Source organism: Loxodonta africana, chromosome 3, assembly GCF_030014295.1.
Source record: "Loxodonta africana isolate mLoxAfr1 chromosome 3, mLoxAfr1.hap2, whole genome shotgun sequence".
Classification (NCBI taxonomy): domain Eukaryota; kingdom Metazoa; phylum Chordata; class Mammalia; order Proboscidea; family Elephantidae; genus Loxodonta; species Loxodonta africana.
In genome coordinates this window covers 30847007-30859280 of record NC_087344.1, presented here as the reverse complement: position 1 = coordinate 30859280, position 12274 = coordinate 30847007, and the positions used below count along the sequence as shown (strand labels likewise).

Genomic DNA, 12274 nt, shown 5'->3' with positions numbered 1-12274 from the left:
CTGACGCCGTACTCATGGAATGCTTTCCATATACCTGGCACTGTTCATGATATGCATTACCTCCTTTAATCCTCAAAAAACCTGATAAGGTTGGTACTGCTCTGCCATTTTACAGATGGAGAAAATAAGGGCTAGTGGTTAAGGCATTTGCTCAAACTAATAAATGGCAGGGTAAGAGCATGAATCCGGGTAGGCTGGCTTGGCAAGAGTTTTTTTTTTTTTTTTTTGGCAGGGGGAGGTTAAAGACCTTTATTAACTTCCTGCTTTTGTCACACCATAACCCCCCCCCCCCCAAAAAAAAACCCATTGCCATCCAGTCGATTCCACTCGCGGCGACCCCACGTGTTATGGACTGGAGCTGCTCCAGTCTTTGCAGAAGCAGATCACCAGCCAAACCTTTCATCTGTGGTGCCACCAACAACCTTTAGGTTAGTAATCTAGCACATGCATGAATTTTGTTGTCTACACAGTTGAGTTTCCACTCATTTTTTAAATACTTTCAGTAGGTTTATAGAAAATTGTGCAGAAAGTAAAGCAAGGCCCCATATACCCTCCTTCTCCCCACCCTGCACACAGTTTCTCCTATTATTAACATTATGCAAATGGTTAACACATTTGCCTGCTGACTGAAAGGTTGGAGGTTCAAATCTACCCAGAGGTACTTCCGAAGAAAGGCCTGGTGATCTACATTCAAAAAATCAGCCACTGAAAACCGTATAGAGCACAGTTCTACTCTGATACGCATGAGATCACCACTAGTAAGAATAGACTCTGTGGCAACTGGTTTATTACTGTGGTACCTTTGTTACAGTTGATGAACGAATCTTGATACATCATTATTAACTAAAGGCCATACCTTCCATGCAAGGGTCACTCTTTGTGTTGTACAGTCCTAAGGGTTTTGACAAATCCTTAGCATCGTGTGGCCACCGTTACAATATCCTACAGGATAGTTTCACTGCCCCAAAATGCCCTGTGCTCCACCTCTTCATCCCTCCTTCCTCCCCTCCCTGGGAACCGCCGGCAACAGACATGTTTTCTGATTTTTCCATTGTTTTTGTAGTTTTGCCTTTTCCAGAATGTCATATAGTTGGAACAGCAAACTTTTTTTTTTTTTCTTATGGTAAAAAACACATATAACAAAGCATTTGCCATGTCAACCTTTTTTACCATGTACAATTCAGTGACATTAATGACGTTCACCATGTTGCAACCATCACCACTATCCCTTCTCAGTTTTTCCATCACCCTTAACAGCCGCTCAAGGCCCCTTAAGCAACAGCTTCCCCCTCCCCTCCTCCCACCCACCCCTGGCAACCACTAACAACCTTTAGCCTCTATAGGATAGGAAACCTTTGTTAAAGGGCTACGTAGTAAATATTTTCAACTTTGCCCGCCAGGTGGTTTCTGTTGCAATGGTTCAGCTCTGCCATTGTGCCTCCAAGAGTCTTCAGAGGACAAATGGGCGCAGATGAGTTCCAGCAAAGCTGCATTTGCAAAAACAGTCCGTCGGCCCTCAGGCTATAGTTTGCCAATCCCTGCTCTACAACCATCTCTAACAAAACCCAGAGCTGCGTAATAAATTGAGGCACATCCATCAACAGGTGAAGGATAAACACAACGTGGTAGATACACACCATGGAATACTAGTCAGCCACGAAGAGAAGTCCTGACCCATGCCACAAGAGGGATGAACCTAGAAAACTTCCAGCTGAGTGAAATCAGTCAGCCACAAAAGGAAAAACATTGTACAATCTCAATAAATAGCAAATGTATAGAAACCAAAGATGATTCGTGGTGACCAGGGGTGGGAGGGAGGAGGAAATGTAGAGTTTTTGCTTAGGGGGCACTGAATTTCTGTTCATGGTGGTGAAATGATTTGGAAAAGGGTAGCGAGAATGGGTATGCAACTTGAAGGATACAATCAATGTCACTGAATTGTACCTGTAGAAATGGTCACGATGTCGTATGTTTTGTTATGTATATAATCAACACACACACACACAAAAAAAATAACAATAAAAATTTTAAAACAAAACAAAATCAAGGCACATTAACACTTAGAGCCCAATACATCGCAGGTTCTCATCTTAACCAGGCTGCTGTCAGGGTCTTTGTTGTTATTAGCAGGGCTGGTACCCCCGTGAATATCATTAACTCTTACCTTGGCCCCAGGCCCAGCCCTGCCCCAAGCTCCTTCTCCCCCATTCTCCCACCCTGATCACAGCCTCACCTGACCCAGGGCCCAGGGCTGTGGTTGTCTGTGCCAAGCATGCCTCCATTAAAGCTGGCCCCAGGCCCAGGCTGGGGGCTGCTCTCTTGAGACCTCTGGTCTGTCTGGGCCTGGAGGGCCTTGACCTAGCCTGGTAGGTGAGCCTTAGAAGGTGGGAGGGAAGTGTGGGGTGGGGATGATTCATTGTGGGATACATGGCCTTTCTGCTGCCTCCCAGGCCCAGCCCAGCCCAGGTGCCTACGGTGTTGTGGGTGTCTGTGTGCACGGGTGTACCAGTGTGCCTGTGGGTTCCAAAGTGACCCTACAGCCTCACTCAGGCCTTTGGTGCATTCAGCAATCCCTCCCTGCTGCCCACTTGGTGCCCAGGCCTGAGCTGGGCACTTCTGGGCACCCCAAGCAGACCCAGCTTCTTCTAGACTGGTAGACGCAGAATCACACCTGGAGACTCCCAGAGCTGCAAGCAGAGGCCTGGGTCAAAGGAAAGAGCCTAGGGCCAGGGAGCCAGGGCATGGAGGGGGAGCAAGGGGCAATCAGGGGAAGCTTCCTAGAGGAAGGGTCCTGCTCTAGAAGGCCACGAATCCTACAGAGACCCTAAGAGAAATGTTCCACACCCATGACCTGCCCCTGGATAGAATTCTATCTAGCCTTTGCTCTAAACCCAGCCTCTAATCTGACTCCAGAGTTCCTGAGTGGTGCAAATGGTTAAGGGCTCACCTACAAGTCGAAAGGTTAGTGGTTTGAACTCACCCAGAGAAGCCACAGAAGAAAGACCTGGTGATCTACTTCCATAAGTATTAAAAAACAAAAAAAAGCCCCATTGCCTTCAAGTCTATTCTGACTCATGGCGTCCCCATGTGTTACAGAGTAGAACTGAGCTCCATAGGGCTTTCTTGGCTGTAATCTTTACAGAAGCAGATCAGTGGCCTTTCTTCCGCGGGCTGCTGGGTTCTTCGAACCACCAACCTTTAGGTTAGTAGCTGAGCACAAACCATTTGCACCTTCCGTAAAGATTACAGCCAAGAAAACCCTGAGAAGCTCAGCTCTACTCTGTAATGCATGGGTCACCGCAAGTCGGAATTGACTGGACAGCAATGGGGTTAACCCTGCTCTAAGCTCTAAAACAGAATCAAAGCTGCCCCTCAGGCTGGCCCGTGAATTCCCAGGTGTGAAGTTGCTCAGCAGCCAGCCTGCAAACACCTCCCCAGCATGAAGGGTCATAATTATTCTGACCCTGACCCTGGCCCTGGCGTGAGCTGGCCATGATGCATAGTAGAAACACACGAGAGTGCAATTCCAGTACCCTCCCCACTCCTCTCTTCTAGCTGTGTGATCTTGGGCAAGTTACCCAACCTCTCTGAGCTCAGCCTCCTGCTGGGTAAAGTGAGAATGAATGGGTGGTCACATATAACCACGAGGGCCTCCCCACGCCCTCAGTCAGAAGGGGAGAGCAGAGGGGCAACCCAAGGTTTATGATGCTGAATCAAGGTCATTGCCAGGCCAGGTGGGCCCCAGATGAGGATCTGAGGACACAGCTACCCCTCGCCTCCTGGGGCTTCCCCTCCCCGCCTTGGATGCAGGACTGGGACTAGGGAGAGGCAAGTGAGGTGCAAAGACAGGATCCGAATTCCCGATTTTCCTTTTCCCTTCAGCTCCCATGTAGCATGGCATGGCACTGTTACTAATCCCATCTTTATTTAAAATTTTGGTGTTTTATACATCATTGACTTTTTTGCATTTGTTTTGATTTTTTTAAATTGCATTAAAATATTAGTTATGTTGATGACTGGGATTTTTGGTGCCGTCTGAAATTTAGGGTCCAAGGCAAATATCTCACTCTCCTTACCCTAGTCCCTGCACCTGGTAAATTTTGGTATTTTGTGCATCATGGACTTTTTGCATTAATTTTGATTTTTTTTTAATATCACATTAAAATATTTCAGATATGAAAATAATTTATAATATATATATTATATATGGAGCCCTGGTGGTGCAGTGGTTAAGAACTCGGCTACTAACCAAAAGGTTGGCAGTTCAAATCCACCAGCTGATGCTTGAAAGTACTCTACTCTGTCCTATACGGTCACTATGAGTCAGAATAGACAACAGCAATGGGTTTAGTTTTTGGTTTTTTTATATTATATAATGGAATTTATCTTAATGACTGAGTTTTTTTATACTGCCTTAAATTTTCTGTCCAAAGTGGATGTCTCACTCTGTACACCCTGGTCCCTGCCCTAGACGGACACAAAGCCACATCCTTCTGGTGGTTCGAGCCCCATCCCCAAATCCTTGGAAACTCAAGCATGGAGGAGGATTTCCCCTTTGGCTCCCACTCACTCCCTCCCTCACCTCCTACCCCGAGCCCCCCGGAATGCCCAGCCCTCTGCTCCAGTGGGGTGGCCCCTGGGAAATCCTGAGCCTGGCTCACCCTGGGCATTCCCAGCTCACCTAGGGTCCGCCCTGTGCTAAGTCCCTAGCCTGGTGGGTCTCCAGAAAATTCCCCAGGCTGGTTTCAGGGTGGGAGGCCCAGGGTGAAGCAATCCACACCACAGCCCCAATCACATGGGCCACACCTGATGCCAGAATAAAGGGGAGGCAGGCACACTCCTTTGGGGACTCAGTCTTGGGCACCTATGAAAGAGGGACAGCTCCTCACTGTCAACCCAGGTAAGCCCAGAAGTTGGCTCCTGGGCTAAGCCAGGGGCCCCCTCACACCAGGGCCCTCTGCCAGCTCACAGCTGCCTCTGGTAGTTTGAGGACAGATTTGGAACCCAGTGGGTGGTAGCATCTCCTGGTCCCCTGGGGCTCAAGTAGGCCTCTGCAAGAACTTGGCCCCTACTGCCCTCCTCTGTCTGAAATTGGAGTCCTAGCCCCAAGGAAGCCAGGAGGAGGGGCCAATGTCAGGGCTGTCCCTTCTCTCCATTCCCCCAGCACAGCTGGTCTGACCAGTCCAGCAAACACCTGAGAGCTATAGAGCTGTCACCATGGGGATTGGCAGGGCTCGCTGGATTAGCCTCAGTCTACCTCTCCTGGGAATGGGCAGAGTTTGCTGGAGTCTGAACTACCTGGCCTCCAGCCCCTCCTGAGATGGGCCTCCCCTGCTTGACCCCAGCCTGGGAGGGACAGAACAGGATGGAAAACAACTTGAGGTCCAAGGTCTGGTTGACTGTAAACCCCGGACCCCTCCCCCCACCGCCTCCTCCTCCACACAGCTCTGCGAGGGACAGCGAGTCATTCACCCTGGACTTTGACCGTGGCCAAAGGCCCTGCTCTGTTCTCCATGCCTGTGTCCTTCCAGTAGCACTGAGCCTCCGCTGAGGTCAACTGGATCTGCCCCCCTGGAAGGTGGAACACAACAATGATGGCCCAGGGTGTCCTCTGGATCCTGCTGGGATTGCTGCTGTGGCCGAAGCCTGGGACAGGTGGGTCGGAGGGCAGATGCCTGGGCTGGGACTCTGGGTCTGCGAAAGTGTACTGCTGCGCCTTCCGTGTCTAGCCCTGTTTGTGAGCAAGGTCAGAGACTCCAATGCTGGTCTCAGCCCTCCAGGAACCAAGGGACACAGATGCTCCCAGGCCCATAGGACCAGGGCAAGGTGAGGGGAGGAACCTGGGGCGGAGGAAGCAAAGACAGGAAAGACATGTAGAGCTAGGAAGGGAAGAAGGAGAAGAATTTTACTTGGTAGAAAAGCAGAGAAGGGCGTTTGGGGCGAGAGAAGAACAAAGTTTTAGAGAAATTATAGTGTAAACTGTCTGGGGGAAGAACCTGGATTCTAGGCGGCAGAGTAAGAGGATGAAGCCTTCTTGGATTCAAATCCTAGCTCTGCCACTTCCTGGCTATCTGACCTCAGGCAGGTAATTTAACCTGTGTCTCAGGTAACTCATCCGCAAGAGGACCCACCTCACAGGGTTGTTGTGAAGACTAAATGAGTTAAGTCATATAAGTCACTTAGGACAGTTTCAGGCATTGGTTTAGTAAATGTTAGCTGTTGTTCAATACAAACCAGCTGCTGTCAAGTTAATTCCGACTCATGGTGACCCCAGGTGTGTCAGAATAGAACTGTGCTCCACAGGGTTTTCAACGGATGATTTTTTGGAAGCGAATTGCCAGGCCTTTCTTCCAAGACATCCCTGGGTGGACTCGAACCTCCAATATAGACAAGTGCGTTAACCATTTGCACCACCCAGGGACTCTACTAACCCCCAGCTCTAGGTCCAGCACTTTTGGGTTCCAGGCTTAGCCACTTACATTTCCCCCAAAGAGGTGCAGGCCCATCCTTCAGGATATCTTTCCTTCTAATCTCACCCAAATCCAGTCCATCACCAAGAACTGCTCATCTTCTCTCCTACATGCCTAGGAACACAGTCTTCTTCCCTCCATTCCACTGCCCCCACCCTTCATTGCTCATCTCCACACTGTCTCCCCTTCCCTGCTCTAGCCCCCCACAAGTCCATTCTCCACATGGCAGCCAAAGGAACAATCTTGGGACATCCCTCTCCTGCTCATAATCCTGCCATCGCTCCCTAGTGCTCAGAATTAGTCCAAGCTGCTTAACACAAGGCCTGATGCATCATGAACACTCGTTGTCTGTGTGCCTCAGTTTCCTTATCTACACAAGGACAGTGTTGGGGGTCACAGGGTTGTCGGATGGAGGCATTGAGAAAGCGTGGAGTAGGGGGGTGGTGCTGAGGGAGGGGTGGGGCTGGGCCACTAGGCTGACAGTTCCCCTCCTCTCCACAGCCTCCTTGCCCTTGCTCATGGACTTCATCATCAAGGCCCTGGGTGAGCTCGAGCAGAAGGCGCCTGTGACCGAAGCCAGACCCACGGCCTCCACGTGGCTATTGTCAGCCCAGGACTCCGGCCCCCACAACCCCCTCTACCGTTTCCTACTGAAGGAGCAGCTCCTCAAGGCCATCAAACTGGATCCCCACCGGCTGAGCCCAGAGCTTCGAGGCCTGACAGAGAAAGTGGCCCAACATGATGTACGGGATGGGAGGGAGTATGGTGTAGTGCTGGCACCCGATGGCTCAACTGTGGCTGTGCAGCCGCTGCTGGCTGGGCTGGAGGCAGGGCTGCAGGGGCGCAGGGTGGTGAACTTGCCCTTGGATAGCACAACCCCCCCTCAGGATGCCGAAGCCACCTCTCCAGATGTTGGAGCTACCGTTCCAGAGGTAAGAGCCGCCTCCCCAGGACTCACAGTGGCCTCACCAGATGTCACCTCTCTAGATGTGGAAGCTGCCTCTCCAGATACTAAAGCCATGTTCCCCACCAGCGTGGACAGCCTCCTGGCGGTCACCCTGGCCACAGACCTGGGCCTAACCTTTCTCCAGGACCCCCAGACCGAGAGCCAACCTGGCCTGGGAGCTGAGGGCTGCTGGGACCAGTTTTCTGCCCCCCAGACCTTCACTCTCCTGGACCCCAAAGCCTCACGGCTCACCACAGCCTTCCTCAATGGTGCCCTGGATGGGATCCTCCTGGGAGACTACCTGAGTCGGACCCCTGAGCCCCAGCCACCCCTCAGCCTCCTGCTGAGCCAGTACTATGGCGCTGGTGTGGCCAGAGAGCCAGGACTCCAAAGCAACTTTCGACGGCAGAATGGGGCTGTCCTGACCTCAGCCCCCACCCTGACCCAGCAGGTGTGGGGGGCCCTCCTCCTGCTACAGAGACTGGACCCCACACACCTCCAGCTGCAGGGCATGAGCCAAGATCAGCTGGCTCAAGTGGCCAGCCATGCCACCAAGGAGTTCACCGAGGCTTTCCTGGGTGAGAAGGCCTCCCACTCCCTCCACCCTCCCAGACACACCCAGCCTCATGTGGTCAGGGGATCTAGGGAATGGGGGAGTCCAGATGGGAGAATAAGGGCTCTGCCTGGGGAGCCAGGGAAGGTGTACAGGTGAGGAAATGCTGGCATTGGGTATTGAGGGATGATAGGAGTTTGTCTGACAAAAAAGTGAGAAAGAGGGGGCATTCCAGGTAGTGGGCTCAGCATAGGTAAAGACACAGAGGTCTCAGAGCCCAGGGCAAGTTCAAGAGAGACCAAGCTTAGAACTTTAGTTTGAATAGGAGTTCAGCCAGTTACTCCCTGTGCAACTTTAGGGGAGCTGCTTCACTTCTCTGGACTTTCTTCAGTGAAACAGGGTGGGGGTGCAGGGGATGGGGTGGGAAATCCTTACAATATCTTGGATTTGCTGTAGGGTTTAATAAGATTCCTCTTTTCTAAGATTCCTAGGGCTCAGGCAAGCTAGAGAGAGCGTTGACCCCTGGGTTGTAAAGGCCTTGAAGGCTGAGCTAAAATTCTTGGGCTTATTGTGAAGGTCGTGAAAGTCATAGCAGATGTCTGAACATGTCAGAGACTTTGTTAGATGTGGTTAAGTTAGATCCCAGTGAGGGCCGATGTTCAGTGAGCTACACTCTCCCCAAATCTGGCAGGGGGCTGGAGAAATAGCCTATATATGCGTTCTAATGGTGATGCAAGCAGCAGGTGGAAGAGCGCATGCTGACTCCAGCCCTGGACCCCGTTTCAGGGTGCCCCGCCATTCACCCCCGCTGCCGCTGGGGCGCCGCGCCGTACCGGCACCAACCGACGCCACTGAAGCTGCCGCTCGGCTTCTTGTATGTGCATCACACATACATTCCCGAGCTGCCCTGCACCGACTTCGAGAAATGCGCCGCCAACATGCGCTCCATGCAGAGATTCCACCAGGATACTCGCGGCTGGGGCGACATCGGCTATAGGTGGGCGGGGCCCGGCCGGGGCGGGGCCAAGGCTGGGGGGGGAGGTTAGGCCTGAGGGGGCGTGGCTTAGAGTTAACCGAGCTAGCTGGGTGGAGGAACAGCTTGGGGTGGGCGGAGCCAGGGTGAAGAGGAACAAACAGTAATGGGGGCGGGGCCTTAACAGGGACCAGAAATCGCTAGGCTGTGTGATAGCCACTGGAGGTTTCGAACTGCTGGCCCTTTGGCTGCTAACCAAAGGGTCGGCAGTTCGAATCTGCCAGGCGCTCCTTGGAAAGTCTATGGGGCAGTTCTACTCTGTCCTATAGGGTCGCTAAGAGTCGGAATCGGCTCGACGGCACTGGGTTTGGTTTTTTGGTTTTGGTGTGATGCTTAGGTTGCGGGAGGGAACTAGAGAAAGAGGCGGGGCCTGAGGGAAGGGGTGGGGCCTGTGATGGGCCGGGACAGGGCAGTGATGGGGCGTGGCCTAAAGCACAAGTGGGCTCAGAACTGGGCAGGAGCAAAATTTGAGACACTCGGCGCTCTGGGATAAAGGGGCGAGGCCAACGCTGAGGGGTGGAGCCAGAGGACTCGCAGGTCTGTGCCGGGAGTAGGGCAGGACCTGGACTTGGGAGAACCAAGGTGCCGGGGCGGAACTTGGGGTGGGTGCGACCCCGGCTCAGTGGTAGGGTTTGGAGTCAGGAGGCAAGGCCTCGGGGTGGGCAGGATGAGGTCGGCCTCCCTGACTCCACGTGGTGCCTCTTGCCCTTCTGCTCCTTAGTTTCGTGGTGGGCTCGGACGGCTACGTATATGAGGGCCGCGGCTGGCACCGCGTGGGCGCGCACACGCTTGGCCACAACTCCCTCGGCTTCGGGGTGGCCTTCGTAGGCAACTACACGGCGGAGCTGCCCACCGACGCCGCGCTGCGCACCATGCGCGACGAACTGCCGCGCTGCGCGCTGCGCTTCGGCTACCTGCGACCCGACTACAAGGTGCTGGGCCACCGCCAGCTCGTGAGCACACACTGCCCCGGCGACGCGCTCTTCAATCTGCTGCACACTTGGCCGCGCTTTGCAGCCGTGAGTCATCACCTCCCACACTACCTCTGCTCCCAGCCCCTCCGCACAAGCTCGGCAGGGTCCCTGACCCCTGCCTGCTGTTACAGCCCCAGCCAGGCTCCTGGTCCCCCTTGGCAGACCTTTTACTCAGGCAACTTTGGCCCAGTGTTCAGTCACTGCCCCCTGACCTCGGCCTGCATAGCCTCAGCCCTGCTTCTGTCCACAGTCCCCTCGCCCCATTTGAGAACCCCAGCCACAGCCACTTTGTTGCCCAGCTTCTAACAACTCTGCCCAACCAGAGAGTGGACCCCTCTGCCCACACAACCTCAGCCTGGCCTGCATGATCTATATCCAAGTCACAACCCCTCTGCCTGCACAACCTCATCCCAGCCCATGCAGCCTGGCCCCTGCCCCCTACCCAAAGGCCTTCTGTCTGCATAACATTGGCCTAGTCCCTGAGCCTACCTAAAACCTCTCTGCCAGCACAATCACTGCCCAGCCCTTAATACTGTGTTCCCAGTCATTTGCCCCCAGGGTCCTTGCCTAGCCCCTTGCTCTCTGACCCCTGATGGCAACTCTTACACTGGAGCAACCTAGGCCCAGCCAGCACAACCTCAGCCTCATGACATCCTCCCTGTCCCTGATCACCAAATGTCCTCTGTAATCACACCTGGACCCAGTCTCCACAACTTCATGCTACCTGCATACTGCCACTCCACTTCATTAAGCTATCAATCCACCCACCCTGGCCTGCAGTGGGCTTCATACCACCCCCTGACTTAGAGACCCTGTCCCCTTCCCCATCCAGGGTCCCACCTTGGGAATGGTATATCCAGCCTCCCACCCCCAAGCTTCACACTCTCTTTTCTTTTCTAGGATGTGAAGCCAAGAACTGCTAGGAGGGCCTCTTGGAGGTCCAGGAGGGAGCTACCTCCGATCCTGCCAGCTTCAGGCCCCCAGTAAAGAGACCATGGAAGGAGCCATGTGCACGTGCCATCTGTGTTTGCAAGCATTGTCTTAGGTTGAGTGCCCCAGAAGCAGATCCTAAGACAGGAATCCCAGTGCAAGTAGTTTATTTGGGAGGTGACCCCAGGAAACACAAGTGGAGTAGTACAAGAGTGAGACAAAGAGGGAGGGAGGCCAGTACAGTGTGTGCCATCAAGCAAGTTCCCACTGTGGGCAACCGGAGCTCCCACTGAGGACCTCAGGGAGACATCACAGAGCAGACTTGTGAGTGTCATCCCACCCAGGGGCGAGGGAGCTGAAGTACTGATCCACCAACTTACATCAATCATTGGATGAGGGCTGTTCTCAAGGAGGTGTTCATCTGCCGACACTTTTGGGCTGCTTGTCACACAGGCAGTGTCTTAGTTCCCAGTGTTGCTGTAACACAAATACCACAAGTGGCTGACTTTAAAGAACATATATTTTCTCACAGTTCCGGAGCCTAAAAGTCCAAATCAGGGCCTTGGTTGCGTTGATTCTTCCCTTGCCGGTAGCCTAGGGAATTCCTTGGTTCCTTGGTGTTCTTTGGTTTGTAGGTGATCCTCACATGGTGTCTGTCTTCCCCATGTGTGTGTCTCTGTGTTTATTCTGGTCATCTTATAACTCAGAAGTGATTAGGTTTAGGATTCACTCTACTCGGGTATGATCTCATTAACATAACAAAAGAAAAACTCTATTTCCAAACAGAATCCATCCACAGGTGAAAGGGCCAGAATTCAGTACATATTTAGGGGGGATACAGTTCAATCCATCATGGGCAGTGTGGACTCCAGCTTCCACAGAAAGCCCTCAGGCACACATGCAGGTTCTGGGAGTTGGGAGGGGGGACAGCATGCTGGGGAGTGGTAAAGGCTGAGGGAGTACACCTGAGGGCATGCACCAAAAGGCTCTGCAAGATTGTAGCAAAGGGTGGCCTGAGGGGGTATGAATGAAGTGAGCACTTCTAAGGTGGGTGTACCTGCCCATACGTGTCCGGCTCCAGGAGAAAGGTCTTTGATCCTCAGTAAAGATCCCTCTCCTCAGGGCAGGCTACATAATTTGAGGGGTCCATGCAAAATGAAAATGTGGGACCCTTTGTTCAAAAATTAAGAATTTCACACTTCACCAAAGAAGATATTCAGGGAGCTAACAGACACAGGAGGAAATGCTTGTGATCATTAGCCATTAGAGAAATGCAAATCGAAACTACAATGAGATACCAATTTACCCCAACATTACTGGCACTAGTAAAAAAAACAGAAAATAATTAATGTTGGGAGGCTGCAGGGA

General features: G+C 52.7%; 2 protein-coding genes across 13 annotated transcripts in view; one reads left to right on the top strand and one right to left on the bottom strand.

Annotated features, from left to right (window-relative positions):
- LOC100671951 (ultra-long-chain fatty acid omega-hydroxylase) overlaps positions 1 to 12274 on the bottom strand; it is an 81493-nt gene that overhangs the window by 61782 nt on the left and 7437 nt on the right. For 11 of the 12 annotated variants that reach the window (XM_064280882.1, XM_064280890.1, XM_064280880.1 and 8 more), the window contains one exon: positions 11287 to 11383. The exons of the other annotated variant lie outside the window; for it this stretch is intronic. The gene's annotated coding sequence lies outside the window, so the exon portion shown is untranslated. The remainder of the gene's footprint in view (positions 1 to 11286; positions 11384 to 12274) is intronic. 12 annotated transcript variants of the gene reach the window in all.
- On the top strand, positions 5577 to 11338 carry PGLYRP2 (peptidoglycan recognition protein 2). The gene is made up of 5 exons (XM_064280893.1): positions 5577 to 5655; positions 6972 to 7994; positions 8756 to 8966; positions 9724 to 10021; positions 10877 to 11338. Exons 1-5 carry the CDS (start codon positions 5592 to 5594, stop codon positions 10961 to 10963), a joined length of 1683 nt encoding a protein of 560 aa, XP_064136963.1. The 5' UTR covers positions 5577 to 5591; the 3' UTR covers positions 10964 to 11338.